Here is a 14,558-nt window from a genome sequence, read left to right on the forward strand (position 1 = left end):
TAACTTCATTTCCTGCTCTGGTAGTTTAGTCCTTAGGCCATCAGCTAAATAAACCCAGGTGTGTATATGCTGGTGTACCCAAGGGCTGGATCTCCCAGCCTCACCGGGAAGTTTCTCTCAACACACAATTGCTTGAGCCTTGCTTCCCTTCCCCCGTGAACACACTTTTGTATAGAAAGAGGAAATTCATTGTGAGAACCTCGGTGCTTTACATTTGTATTCCCAGGTATAGCACTGTCTCAGTTAGGGAATGTGAGGAAACATTCAGTACAGTGCCTGTGGCTTGTGCTCCTATGGACAGGTATTTGCTTAGTGTAAGGAGGAGGAAATTTGCTGCCAAGCATGCCAGATCTTGAGTATCATAGATGCTGTTTGAATTCCTGCTTGGAATTTAGCAGCAGAGCCGTGCCTAAACATGGATGGGCCAGAGCCCTGCGTTAGGGTGGCTGCTGCTTGCTCGTCACGCTGCTGTGGGCCAAGGCCGAGTTATTGATGGGGACAGATGTGCACCTGCTTTGCTGCCTTCATCAGTCTCCTCTCTTCCCTTGCAGATATATGTTGGGGAAAGGAGGAAAGCGGAAGTTTGACGAGCATGAAGATGGGTTGGAAGGCAAAGTGGTGTCTCCCACTGACGGTCCCTCTAAGGTGTCTTACACCTTACAGCGTCAGACTATCTTCAACATTTCCCTTATGAAACTTTATAACCACAGGCCATTAACCGAGCCAAGCTTGCAAAAGACAGTTTTAATTAACAACATGTTGAGGCGAATCCAGGAAGAACTCAAACAAGAAGGCAGCTTGAGGCCCATGTTTGTGGCGGCGTCGCAGCCCGCCGACCCTCTCAGCGACAGCTTCCGCGAGGCGCAGCCGGCGTTCAGCCACCTGGCCCCGCCGCCCCTGCTCCCCGCCGACCTGGTAAGCACCATGCCCCTGGAGTCCTGCCTCACCCCGGCCTCCCTGCTCGAGGACGACACGTTTTGCACTTCCCCGGCTGTCCAGCACGACGGTCCCACCAAGCCACCACCTCCTGCTCTCCACCCAGTAAAGGACAGCTTCTCCTCAGCCTTGGACGAAATCGAGGAGCTTTGTCCAGCACCTACCTCCGCAGAGGCAGCAGCAGCGGAATCGGCAGCCGGCGACTCTAAAGCCCAGCCCAGCCAGTCCAACATCCACAAGCCCGAGGGCGTCCCGGAGGGCAGAACGGCTGAATCCAAACTCATGGACCCCCTGCCTGGCAACTTTGAGATAACAGCTTCCACGGGTTTCCTCACAGACTTGACCCTGGATGACATTCTGTTCGCTGACATTGATACGTCCATGTATGATTTTGACCCCTGCACGTCTGCCACGGGGGCTGCCTCAAAAATGGCTCCTGTCTCAGCAGACGAGCTCCTAAAAACTCTCGCTCCATACAGCAGTCAACCAGTAACTCCAAATCAGCCTTTCAAAATGGATCTCACAGAACTGGATCACATCATGGAGGTGCTTGTTGGGTCTTAAAAATATTAGAAATATAGCAACTTTTTTTTGTTGGGTTTGTTTTTTTTTTTGTTTTGTTTTGTTTGTTTGTTTGTTTTTAAATTTTAAGTACCAGTATATACACTTGGTAGTATTTCCATAGTCCCTTCCAGCCCCAATTCACAGCACTGTGCATGCATCCTTGCTTGCCTTTTTTGAAAAGAAAAGGATCACACTAGTTTTTGCTTCGAGCAGAGTTGGAGTGCCTTCATCCATGTATGACCACTTCTAATGTATTTTTTTTAAAGTGGTTCCTCAAGGAAGACCGAATATCCTGGTATAGGAAAGATATGTATTGTAGACAATGTTATGTTATTACAAAAAAAAAAAAAAGTTTTAAAAAAAGGTAAAAGCTAAGCACAAGGATTATGTTGGGGAAAGCTGTAAATTGCATGTGCATACTTGTCTATTTTTTCTATAAGTTTTATTGCAAGAGGTAAAAAATTTTATTATTTAGATAATCTCAATACCATTTTAGCCCTGTATAGGTTGACTTTAGCAATTCAGCCTTTTGGAGGCATTAACCTGCTCCTCTTTAAGTGTTGCATTTACATGGCTGTTTAGAAACTGCTGCCCAAATTTATTTTATATTTTTGTACAGATTCTGCAGTTTATGGTATTGTTTTTTCTAAAAACAAATGCTGTTTATACACACAAAAAATAGCTATTTTGATAGGATTTGCTCACATAGTTCCTGCATAATTCAGATGTACAAGAACCACTTGTACTTTTATACAGAGTTGTAATGTTTTATATGTGTATGGTGCAAAGAGAAAATTGGATCAAATAAGCCTGCAGTCGGTTTCCCTGAATGCAAACAAAAAAAAAAAAAGTGCTTTAAGAAAGGGCTGGGAGCTGCTTATGCCGGAGTTTCACAAGTGTTTGCTCCCTGCTGTACCCACTGCGCACTACTGTGATTCCTGAAACTTAGAGCCATGTCCTTTTCCGACACGTATGTGAAGCAGTTGGCAGGAAACAGTTGTGGAACTTCACGGCCGGAGGTGCCGAGCGCTGCCCGGGGCCGGCCCGTCCCGCCTGCCGCGGACCCGAACCCGAACCCGAGCCCGGACCCGGACCCGGGCCCGGCCCGGCCCCTGCCGAGGCGGAGCTGCTGGAGCGGTGCGGGAGCGACGTGCCCGGAGCCGCAGCGCAGCGCCAGCCTCCCGCGGCAGCCCCTGACTGACGGCAGAGCGGCGCTGCCAGCGCCCGCTCGCCCTTTCTTGGAGCATTCCTCCTCCCCTCTCCCGCCTCACTGTGCTAAGTGCTGAAAAAGGCAGCTTCAGTATTACTGCAGTGAAGCTCATCTCGTACCTGCACTGGATGGACTCGCTTTCATATCCATTGCTGTTGAAACTGGAGCCGTGGCATCACTTGGCATCTCGTATAGAGTTGGGTTCTTGTATCAACTGTGTTACCTGCTTTACACTTTATAGACCCGTTTTACCAGGAGTATACAGACACAGCTTTCTATGCATGGTCCCCTCCCCAACACCCGACAAGTCTTCTTACTGCACCAATGGCTTTTTTTTTTTTTTTTTCCCTAAGTTCGTTGTGGTGTACATTTAATTTAAAAAGAAGATGTTTGCAATGTATCATGCCTATTGCTGAAGTTGCTATGGCATTTTAGTTTTCCAATGGTACTTTAGTTGTTGAGTGCCGGTTACAACCTATATTGTTGACATGCCTATGGCTTCTTTAGGAATAACTTTTATATTTATTTAAGAAATTTTAAATTATGTTTTACGTTATTTGGCAATATTCAGTCAATTCTGCTCCCTTCTTGTCATGGATGAAATTGGGTCTTGCCTGCCTTTTGAGGAGGCGGCTTTTTATAAATTGGCACTTTAAAACAGGCCATATGTATTTATTAGTATATAGATAGATGTAACATAGATGTGCACACAGACACAGGATGAGAGCAAATGCATTTTTGCAATGAAGGAACTCCTAATCTAAATGAAATGCATCATGTACAGCTGCGAAAGGTGCTTCTGGCTCCCAGTTCATCTGCCAGGGAGAGACAGGGCTGGGGGAGGGGGAGGCACTGGCCCAGGGGGGTGGGTTTGCTTTCTGCTTTTTCCCCAGCTGAACTCAGAAGCACTGGGGTGCTGATGGATTTGCAGTCATCACACAGACTAAAGAGAAAGGAAGTTACTGCTTCAAATGGAGAGCATTGACCAAGCGTAGCCTTAGGGACCAGAGGAAGGGAGGGTGGGGAGGAGGGGGACAGCTCCAGCTCCCACCCAGCCCTTGTTCCACAGCTGCTCGACCCTTGCAGGAGAACCCACAGCCTTTCTGTCCCTGTACTCGAGTACCTGGGAACACAATCCTGCAGAAACCTGGAACAGCACCAGGCTACATGGTAGGCACTTGCCTTACCGTGGTTGAAAACTGATTTGCAGGACACTGGAGCCACTTGATTTTTGGGATTACTTAAGTATTTAAATCTGCACAAATAACCACCTGCTAGGCAAAAGCTCCCATCAGTGCCCTTTTCAGAGACCTGTGCTGTTAAGGGGAGTTAAAGTTTTTGTACCCAGAGAGCAGGAGCCGAGCTCTAAATCCACTTTGCCACTTGGGCAGTGTCTGTGGCTCCTTGGTGCTGAAACACGTCCTGTGACAGAATCCCTACTGGAATCCCATAGGACAAGAACCTGCTTGATCTGTGGGACTCTGCAGAAGGTTGGGAAGGCTGGTGCAGGGTTGGAAGGGCTGAGCTGTGGCTTTGCCCCTGCACCGTCACTGACTGTCTCCAGCTGGGCCTGTGCTGTGGCCCCAACAGCAGCCACACGTGGAATTTCTCTGAGACCTACACCAGGGATGGAGATTGACATTAACGTGCAATGAAGTGACAAGATGGGAGCAGAATAAGAGAGCTTTGGATTTGAAGTGATTTTTTTTTTCTTAAATTATTTATTCCTTTTTTTTTTCCTTCTGTAAATATATTTATTTTATTGTGAAGCTAACAACATCTGGATTGTAACATGTACAGAATGTATGGTAGGAATGTATCCTCTCGTAGGAATGTAAATCTGTATGAAAAAGGGTATGGGAGCCAGATTCAGGAAGAATGAATTGAGTTCCAGTCAGGATATGCATGGATCACAGGATTTTTTTTTCCCTACACTCTTTTTCTAATATGGGTCTGGTTGTTTGAAATATGCAAAAAAAGGTATGGAGGAGGGACAGGTTTATGTTCAAAATTATGTTCAAAATTCCTAATCAGGCTCCTACCCCCCACTGGTTTCTTGAGAGGGGCCTCCCTTGGCACGATACTGGAATCTGCCACTGAAGGCAGGAGCAAATGCAATCATCTCCATCATGCTGGCCTGGGAAAGGTTTAGAAAAGACGCTGTTTTCCTTGTTCTTTAAACTCGCGTGGAAGGCCCGGCAGAAGAGAAGGGGCAGGGTGTTCCCTGCGGCCCCAGGAGCTGTGCCAGAGCCCCGGCCTGGGGCTGGGGCTGCACCGAGGGACCCCCGGCCTGGGGCTGGGGCTGCACCGAGGGACCCCCGGCCTGGGGCTGGGGCTGCACCGAGGGACCCCCGGCCTGGGGCGAAGGGAGGGAGCGCTGGAGCAACCCGGGAAACAGCGCCCGGAGCAGCCGCTGGCAGCGGGAACTCGCACCTTGGGACAGGTCATTCGGGTTTTCCTCAACGCCGTGTGGTAAGAGCCTGGGTTATTTTAAAACTGATACTTTTGAATCCAAAGTTTACACTTCATTACCGGTAAATTGAGTAAATCGCAATGAGTCCTGTCTGACAAATGGTTTAATTCATTCTGGCGTGTTTTGAACTTTTTGTTCTTGTTACAGGGTTTCTTTTGGTTTGGTTTTGGTCTTTTTTTTTCACCCCCCCCAACCAGGCTTCAGTATCCTGCTTCTGTGCAAGTTGCTTTCAATATTCTATTAATTAATGAGACTGAACGTTTTAAAATAAATTAGTTCTTTTTTAAGCACTTTTTTCTTTTTCTGAAAAATAAGCCTAATGCAAGTTCTGGAACCTCTTTAAAGACACAAATTGCAGATAAAATCCCAACCTCAACTCCTATCTAGTTCTGAGTGTATTCCATACTAGTGCCTGCAAAGGCCAAGATTCTGGAAAAGGTGTAAATAGTGTGACATGTTCAGTGCATGGTTGTTTGAACAGGGCTTGTTCTTGTCAAAAAGAAAAAAAAAAGAAAAAAAAGAAAAAAAGAAAAAAAAAAAAGAAAAAAGGCTGTATTTCCCCTTCCCCTCCCACAGACCTTAGAGCTGTGCCTTTTCTATGCAATATTACAGACATCTGAAACCAGATTACTGTATTCACATGTAGGTATGGGCTGTAATCAAAAAAACAATTGGACAAATGTACATGGAAATGAGCAGTCTTACTTTTGTAGTTTTATATTATACAATAAACAATTAAAATAAATTCTGGCTTTGTTCTTTCCCTCCACGAAAGAGGGCAGTCAGGGGAGGACGAGACCCCGTGAGGGCTGCAGGAGGAGTGGTGGGAGGTGGCGAGGGACAGGGGCGGGACAGCGCGCTCTGACCCCGCTCCGCCGGACAGGAGAAACATCGCCCTGTGCCAGGCGTGTTCCTGCCGCCAGCCTTTTGTGCCCGTGGTGGCCCTTCCTGGGCTGCGTGTGCCGAGGGATGCTCGGCTCTGAGCCGGTCCTGGGGAGCGAGCGGCTTCCCCGGGAGCGGGACCTGCGCGCTCCTAATGCACGGAATGCGCTGTCCTTCAGGCATTAAATCCCAGCAGGAAACATCTGACACCTTAATCCACCGCTTCATTTGTCAGTGCCCTCCTCCCCTCCCCATCCTCCGGGTGCCTGGTGTTTGCTTGCGGGGCCAGCCAGGAGGGAGATCTCGCTCCTGCCTTTGGCTCCAGCCTTTTGTGGCCGTGCCTGCGCAGCCGAAGCGCCCTGGGCTGCGGTGCTCGGCTCATGAGTCACCCCTGCGCACGCCTCTCCCGGCCTCCCACACCCGTGGCTGCACGGCTGCTCCATTTTGGCTTCCCAGAGAACCGAGAGCCAGCGGGAAAAGCAGCGAGTTGTCCCGGTCCCGGCTGCGGGGAGCCGGCTAGTGTCCCGGCGACAAATGGCTGCGGGGACACGAGACACGCAAAGAAAGAAGTGGCAGAATTAAGCCGGCCCCGGGAATGGGTTTCTGTCCGCTCAGCAAACGCTGCTCTCAGGAGTGAAGCTCAGCCTTCCCGGGGGCTCGGCTCCCAGCCCGGCTCCGCGGGATTCCCCGGGATCCGCTCCCGTACGGACACGGCCGGGTGCTGGGGCACTGATCCGAGGCAGCGCCGGCGGAGATGCCGCTGCTGCGCTCCCGAAGCTGCTTCGGTTTCGTTGCCACCTACCTTTTAAGAGTTTATTTGCTCTCTTGTGACTTGCCAGTGAGAGCTGCCTCCAGCGCAGAGCATCCAGGCTCTGCTCAGAGCCCTTCTTCCCCCTCCTCGGGCGTGCAGCTTCCCACCCACTCCAACCCTCCAACTTTCCACCTCAGCGAGGGCAAACCATTGCTCTGGGCTTTTCAGATGGGGTACCCAGTGTCTTACCCGAGCAGAGGGCAGCTCCATGCAACTGTCCACAGGCTCTGAGCCCGCCGTGCAGGGAGCAGGAGGAAGGGGAAGCAGGCTGGAGCTGGGCGCAGGCTGGATGAGGTTCAGCTCCGAGGTATCTCACACCAGCACCGCGTGAGGCACAAGCCTTGCTTCTCGAGGTGACAGGGCTCTGGGGTACCTGGGGACCGAAGGACAGTCCCTCCCCTGCCGGGTGGTGCCACCGTGCCCCAGGAGTGGCGTTTCCAGGCACAGGAGGCACCACAGACCTGGCAGTGGCTCGTTTCCAGCAGCACTGGCCCAGGTCTGCGCTCAGCTCTGCAGATACTCGGTATGGGGAGTCAGGGCAGCGACTCCATGGCTCAAGACCACACCAAGCTCCTCTCTGGGCCCGAGTAACTGGAATATCAGTGAGCTGAGGCCAGGCAGCACCAGCTTTCCTTGCTCAAGTACATGCTGTGTGGGCAGAAAGACCCGAACGCGGCACTGAGGCCAGGAGGGGACGCAAAAGCGCCCCTGGGCTCCCAGCGGGTAACACTCCCTGCCTCCGCCCTGCACATCCGTGTGGACACGCGTTCCTCCAGCCCTGCTCACACAGCACAGCAGCTTCCCTGGACCACACATCTCGTACTCACCAGAGGAAACACAGCAGGGAAAAATCATTGGAGAATTAAATCCCCTCCTGCCACAGGCAGTGCTTCGTAGAGGTGCTGAGAGCCACAGCAAAGCCACCAGCTGGGACAGGTGTGCTGGGATGTCGGCTCCGCGGCTGGGCTGTGCATGGAGCTGCTTCTCCTGGCCCCCTGCCCCTTTCCACCTCACCCCTCTCCTCTGGGCTCCTTGCCCGCTGCTCCCACTCAGGCCCGGGTCCCACTTGCCTCCATCACTGGTGGCTGCAGGCTCCTCTCTCTGCCTGGTCCCTGCGTACATCATCTGCCTCCTCTCCAGGCAGATCCCTCCTTCCACAGCTCCCCTCCCTTTTGAAAAAACTGCCTTAGCAACTGGCAGCAGGCCAGCGAGATCATGGGTTTTCCCTCCCACCCTTCCTTCTCCTCCGAAGAACAAGGTGGCCAGGGAGGGGGAAGGAGCCATAGGGGCTCATGTGCAGCAGCCACAGGGGTTCTGCGTGTGGCAGTGGGCTGAGCACATACTGCCTGCACTCTCATCCTCCAGCACTCCAGGTGTGCCAGGTGCTCTGGGGTCAGGAGCAGGGAGTGTTCCTTCTTGTCTTTCCTCTCCAAACATCTCCAGATCTACAGCATCTACCAGGGGAAGGCACAGAAGGAACAGCTTTCAAACAGGCCATTTCTGCAAGGATTTCCTTTCATTCTTTTGGCCCTGCCTTCCCCACCTCATGCTGCTCTCCCTGGATTATTTCCTCTCCTGTTTCCCCTCTTTTTCCCCCATTCACTGGGTTTCCTCCCCCTCACCCTGTTCTTGCCTTTGCTTTCTCTAATTCACACAGTTTGGCCTACAGCCTTCAGTACTTGCCCCTTTCCTGGTGTGACCAGGAATGACATGGACTGTGTGCTTGTGCCAAGCTCTGCATTTATTAGAGAGGGGGAGGAAAAATAGAAAAAAAGACCCTCAAGCCTCTGGAAGCTTGCTAGAAGACAATACTCAGGTAGGGTAAGATTGCTTTTGCTTTCCTTGCACACTCCCCTACTGTTTGCATTGAGGAGGGATTATCTGGACTGCTCCAAAGGGACTTTACTGTCTGGCTTGCAACCCTCTGGCAGAGCTAATTTGGCCAGCCTGCTCCTTCCTTGGGGGGAAGGAGGGGGTCTGCTGGGGTGGGAGGCACAGAGGGATAAAATCCCCTTCCCCCTGCCCTGATGGCAGAAAAAGGCAGCTACCACCACCCCTTTCCTACCTGCCAGGAGTTAATATTGTGGCAGCCAAAATGGCACCTTACTTCTACCAAAGGTTTCCACCTAAGTCCTTCAAAACAGCCACATGAAGTGGTCTGCAGTTCTTGCCCTGCCTGCTGTTTTGTGGGAAAACTTGGTGAAGTAGATCTGCCTAATATAATTAATCCCTTAATTAAGGGATGTGAGGGGGAAAGCAGGACACCCCACTGGGAAAATCCAGAGGGGCCACAAACCCAGGGGCTGTGGTTGAGGAGGGCTTTGAGTCCTGACTGGTAGCAGCATTTTCATTTGAGGCTTGGCAGCTGGCTCAGGACACGAACAAAAGAGGGGCTCCATTTCCAGCCAGTTTAAAGCCCAGCCCTCTGCTCCTTTCTCCAGCCAGAAGTGCAAAGAAGCTGCTACTGCCACCCTGAACAGGACTGAGGGTCATGTCAGCCACTGTGCTCTCTAGCCTCAAGTTAATACTCCAGTTTCAGGCATGAGGAACACCTATTCTCAATTTGGAGAATATCTGTCCTGAATGTAACTCCATTTTTAAAGCACCAGAGCATCCTACCTCTCTTTGGTGGCTGTGGGGACACAGCTTTAGGCTACACCTGGGTTTGAAGAGGGCTTGGTGAGCTGAGCTGCCAGACTTTGGCTTTCACTGGATGAAAGAAAGAGCAGGGTCTGGACTCAGATCATATTCCCCAGAAGGAAATATGTACAATTGGAAGCAGCAATGATCCTCAAAAACCACACAGGGGCTGGCCAGTGCAGCCCAGAGGCAACCCAGCTCCAGCAGCAAGACTTGGTCCCAGCTGTGGAGCTCTCATCCAAGGAAAGGCTTGAGGGTCAGGAGAGAAGCAGCTCAGCTTCAGGATGGGAAAAGCCTTTCAGGGTTACCTGTGGATCCACGTGGTCTCTGCACACAGCAGCTGCTCTGTCTCCAGCCCCTGGGCACTGTGACACAGGGACACCACGGGCACAGCCCAAGCTGGCTGAGCTGTCACCATCACATTCCTCGGAGCTGAGGAGCCTCAGGGCACTGGGAAGGGAGAACTGGACTGTGCTGCTCTGGGAGCCAGGCTGCTCCCACCTTGGAAAGGAGAAGGATTCAGGGAAACAGTAGGGCAGGGGGGCAGGGAAGAGCTGAGCTTGCAGATTGCTCTTTTTCCCTCTCAGATGCAGCTCTGAGATGGTGGTAGCAAGGCCACCCCTGTTTGGATGACACCCCAAAGACACACAACAAACAACAACAACAACAACAGCAACAAACAGAGCAGAATTTCTAAGCAGAGCTCAAAACACCCCCTCCATCCCTCTTGTGCTACAGGTGACTCCCCAAACACAGTGTGGTGTTACCAGTCCTGTGGCCTATTTCCTACTTCCTACAAACTGAATTCTGGATGGTTTCCTTTGTCCAGCCCAAGTGAAGAACGCTGATGCAACCAAAAAAGAGAAAAATTTAATCACCTCATAACCTCTGCCACTCAGTTTGGGTTATAAAAAAGCCTCGAGTTAGTGGGTTAGATATACCAGCACACCCAGAATTACTTGCAGAGGAGGACAACAATGGTTTGTACACTCCTGGTGTGTCACAGGGGCTCTGGGGATGGCAGCGATGCAGAACAGCAGCCACAGCACAGCCCCAAAAACAGACACTGCAGGAGCAAAACAAGAACCAAAAAGTGCCCAGTGAATCATCCACTGAGAATTGGTTCAACCAGTCTGGAGTCCCACACACAAAAGCAAGGACAACCCCAGGACTGTGTCATCCCAGGGAAAGAGGGAGAGAAACGTGCTGGGCAGGAGGGACGACTCTTCGGTGTGGCCCTGGGGAGGAGTGGAAAGGTGGCAAGTCTCAGCTTGCTCCCTCCTGCCAGAAACTCCTATTCCTGCCTCCCCTCCCATGCCCTGCACTCCTGATGTGACCTTCCTCCCAGCTCACTCACCACACAGTGGCTCCCAGGCAGGTCCCCAAGAGGAGCAGGGGAGGAGGTGAATGAGACTGGGGAGGAGAAGGGCTCCAAGGGCTCAGGATTTGCCAAACAGAAGCATCCCTTAGCAAGGATGGGAGGAAAATCAACCTTCTCACAGCCCATGGGCTGCTGCTGGGGGATAGCAAATCCACACGGCTCCAATGAACTTCATTTCATGCCTGAGCCTGGGGCAGGGTAAGTGCCCTCCAAAGCTGAGGAAGAAACAGATGTAATTTAAAAATAAAGAGTAGTCTACTCCAGAACATCCTAGCCTGGCTGGTGTTTGCCAGGCTCAGAGCAGACACGGTGGCTCCAGCCTGGCCAGCACCCCTGCCCAGGCCAGACCAGCTTTGGCAGCAGCTCTGGGTGCCAGAGGGTGCCCAGCTGGCTGGGAAGGGCTCCCTGGGACAGTGGCACCAAGGGACAACTGCAGCCTCAGGAACACACACTGAGCCTGTTCTCTTATGCTGCTCTAAAGCCTCAATGCTTCAAGGGAGAGGCATCAAGATTTAAGCCTAAATTAAGATTTAAGTTAACATCAGGAACAAACCCATTTGGCCCAGCTCCTTTCTCTCCAGCAGACCTGCAATCCGTACCAGGCGAGCAGGGCCCAACCATTTCTGGTTATGGTATCTGCTCTAAAGCAACTGACCTAAACTTTTTTCCACTTTTTTTTCAGTGAAACAGGCAAATTTGGCTCTGTTGTTCCAGAAAACCCTGTGCCATCTGCAGATAATTCTCTACAGAGAGAATGTGCTCTGACAAAAAGAGTTAAACAACCCAATAGCTTAGTGTAATATATAATTTATCACCCAGAGTAACCATAAGAAAAGCACATTTTAAATGTGGGGTTTGACTGTGGTTAACCCTGAAATTAGGGACTTTCTTCTCTTGATTACTGCACTCCTCTTTTTGAAGCACAGCTACCCCCAAAGCTGAGCTCAACTCTGCTGCTTTAAAGCCAGCTCCTAACACCTGCTCCTCACACAGCATTTAGCATGAAACAGGTCCTGCAACTGTACCTGGGCCAGCAAAGGCAACACCTGCCATGGAGCAGAAGAGTCAAAAACACTTTGTAAAATGCTGCCTCCTTGTTAGCCCAAAGGAGAAAACCCAGGCACTCACTCCTGGTTTAGTGTCTCACACCACCCCGAGCAGCAGAATAATTTACCAACATATAAACAGAGGGCTTAGGGGCAGCTGCACCACATAAACAGTCACGGTGGGGCTCTGAAGTTTCTGTCAGGATATGGGATATAAAGCTGGGTGAATAACTGATTTTTCGGTTCACTGGCAACCCTGAAAAAAGTTTCAATAGAAAAAAAATTCATTTGGGGTCGACTGAAACAAATATTTTGCTTTGACTTTTCAGCCCCTATAACAAAAGTCAGCTCCAAAGATCATTCCAATGAAAAGTTGCTTCAAAGAGGAAAATCTCAAAGGCTTTTATTCAGAAAAGACTGAAACAAAATAGGTTTGTTTCTTTTCTAGCTAGGGAAAAAAAAAAAAAAAAGAAGTGTGGCAAATCAAAACAACTCCTTTTCATTTTGCCAAAATTTGCCTTTTTTGCTCAATAGTTTACCCAGCTCCAACACAATCAATTTACACATACAATAATTTAAGAAGAGACACTAGTAATCCTGATGGAATACAATTTTGTTTTGTTTTTAAAAAAACCAAAACAAACAACAACACTGCACAAATGTCCTGAAACTGAAACCCAACAGAAAGTAAGCTCAAAACCACTAAGCTTTTCTTGGCTCGGCTAGAGAATCTTATTAAGTCTCTGAATCATAGAGCCACAGATTTGGGATGTTGTGAAAATTAAATTAGTCTTACTTATTATTAGCAAGGCAAGAAAGGAACCAGGAGATTAGGATGCAGCAAGTGGCATTGTGAGCCAACTTTCCAGCCTGTTTCTGCCTCTCTCCTGTAAACCCACAATTAGCGGCTGCTCCGTGGTGTTTTTAATCTCTGGATGCAGGTTCCTGACTCTCCACTCAGCCTAATGCAAATCCAGGTTTAATGCCACACCACAGCCAGGTCCTTGTTTCACTTCCTGCCTTGTTTCATTTGAGGTGCATCTTACCCTATGGCTGCAAACATTTAGGATGCAGGGAAACCAGGAGTTCAATCCTTGGGATAGAGGAGAAGAGGCACCCACCCATATTGAATTCCAGAGAGTACAAGTGGGATAGCCTCACCCCTCTCCTGCTCTGCCTTTTTCACTGGGAGTTCAATATTGGAGTTTGTTGGGTGCTGGATGGCATTGATGCCTTGGGGGACAGAGGCTGGACAGCTGGGACAGGAACACTGCCCTGCACTATGGGACCAGAGACAGAGATGGGATTTATCCAGGTTTATTCATGCTTTCATTCAGAATTCAACTGCTTCACATGCCAGGGAAGAAGTGGCAGCGAGGCACCTTTTTTTTCTAACTGCTGGACTTTTAAATTAAGCCAGCTCACCTTTGCAATTCACCCACCACTCCTCAGTGGAAAGAAAGCAAAGAGCAGATATTCCAAATGTCTCACCCAAGACTGGGTTTTAAGCAGTATAAAAAAATTAAAACTGGTTTTCATATGTCAGAAAGAGACAAAGGCAGTGACAGTTTGCTGGAAATTGTTTTAACAGATCACAACTGAAAGTGGCTTTAAACCCACAGAAATCCTTGGAAGGCAAAAAAAATATCCAAAGAAGAATTTGGACCATCTCAAATCACTGCTACACTATGAAACCGTAGCCTTCCCGAGGGCAAACTCCAAAGCAATATTTAATGAGCCAATACTTCCATTTATCATGAGCTCATTTGAATACCAGAGTCCCTCCATAATAAATCAAACCTGCCTGCGTGTTATTATTATTCTTGTTTTGTTTGAACAGCTCCTTCATCCCCACAAACAGCTGGCTAGGGGTGAGCAGCTGGGCAGCACAGCACCTCTGGGCCCTCAGGCCATGGGGCTGCCAGCAGGTGAGGTGTGAAGGGCTGTCCTGCTTTTCCAGCCTCAGCTCTCCCAGGAAACAGCACTCACACCAGGGAGGAATCTGACATCTCCAACCCTGCTCAGAGCAAAAGGGAACTGAAAACCCTCCTAGGTGGACGTGGCTTTTAGCCCTGCACCCTTGGAGTGGGAACCCAGGGGGTTCCAGCACCGACTGCACAGCTCCAGCCACAACTTCTGTCCTTCAGCCAAAGCCAGCTTCTCATCCCTTCCCTCTCCAGGTTACAGCACCCCACAAAACACACAGGCTTTGCAGAGAGGCTTCCCAGCCTGACTGAAAGAACAAGCAATGTCGGCTCTCTGCAGAAGAGCATGGAGAGCTCCAGCAACCAGGACCTGTGCAGTCCTTGGCCACACCTGGGCAAGCTGCAGGGAGCTCCCAGCACACACATTCCTGTCCCTTGCACTTACTCCTGGTTTCACATCTCCTGTGGTGCTCCAGACGAACAGAGGGATGAACCAGATTTGCTCCAAATCTCCCCTCACAGCCTTTAGGAGCAGAGCTTTTCCCTTGTCAGAGGTCTCCAGCCCAAGGGGAGCACACACAGGCTGCCAGGAGGGATCAGAGCCCAGAGCCCAATCACTTACTCCTTGGAAAACTGCAGCCCCTCAGAGCACCAGGGATGCAACACCACCAGGTGAAGCCTACAGGAGAT

The 14,558-nt window shown here is 50.3% G+C and overlaps 1 protein-coding gene and 1 long non-coding RNA gene across 6 annotated transcripts in view; both read left to right on the forward strand.

Annotated features, from left to right (window-relative positions):
• SERTAD2 (SERTA domain containing 2) overlaps positions 1-3,095 on the forward strand; it is a 75,233-nt gene extending 72,138 nt beyond the window's left edge. For 4 of the 5 annotated variants that reach the window (XM_079324864.1, XM_079324865.1, XM_079324866.1 and 1 more), the window contains one exon: positions 552-1,537. In XM_079324864.1, coding sequence (XP_079180990.1) covers positions 556-1,500 — 945 coding nt within the window. In that variant the 5' untranslated portion in view covers positions 552-555 and the 3' untranslated portion in view covers positions 1,501-1,537. Of the gene's footprint in view, positions 1-551 lie in introns of all 5 variants that reach the window. The other variant, XM_079324863.1, reaches the window with a different exon arrangement.
• Positions 3,096-6,829: 3,734 nt separating this feature from the next.
• On the forward strand, positions 6,830-9,825 carry LOC306814322. Its single transcript, XR_013777143.1, has 3 exons — positions 6,830-7,183; positions 8,580-8,692; positions 9,318-9,825. It is a non-coding gene; the product is annotated as an uncharacterized lncRNA (long non-coding RNA).
• The last annotated feature ends 4,733 nt before the right edge of the window (positions 9,826-14,558 follow it).

The sequence above is a fragment of the Erithacus rubecula genome, assembly GCF_903797595.1.
Source record: "Erithacus rubecula genome assembly, chromosome: 2".
In the NCBI taxonomy this organism is placed as follows: domain Eukaryota; kingdom Metazoa; phylum Chordata; class Aves; order Passeriformes; family Muscicapidae; genus Erithacus; species Erithacus rubecula.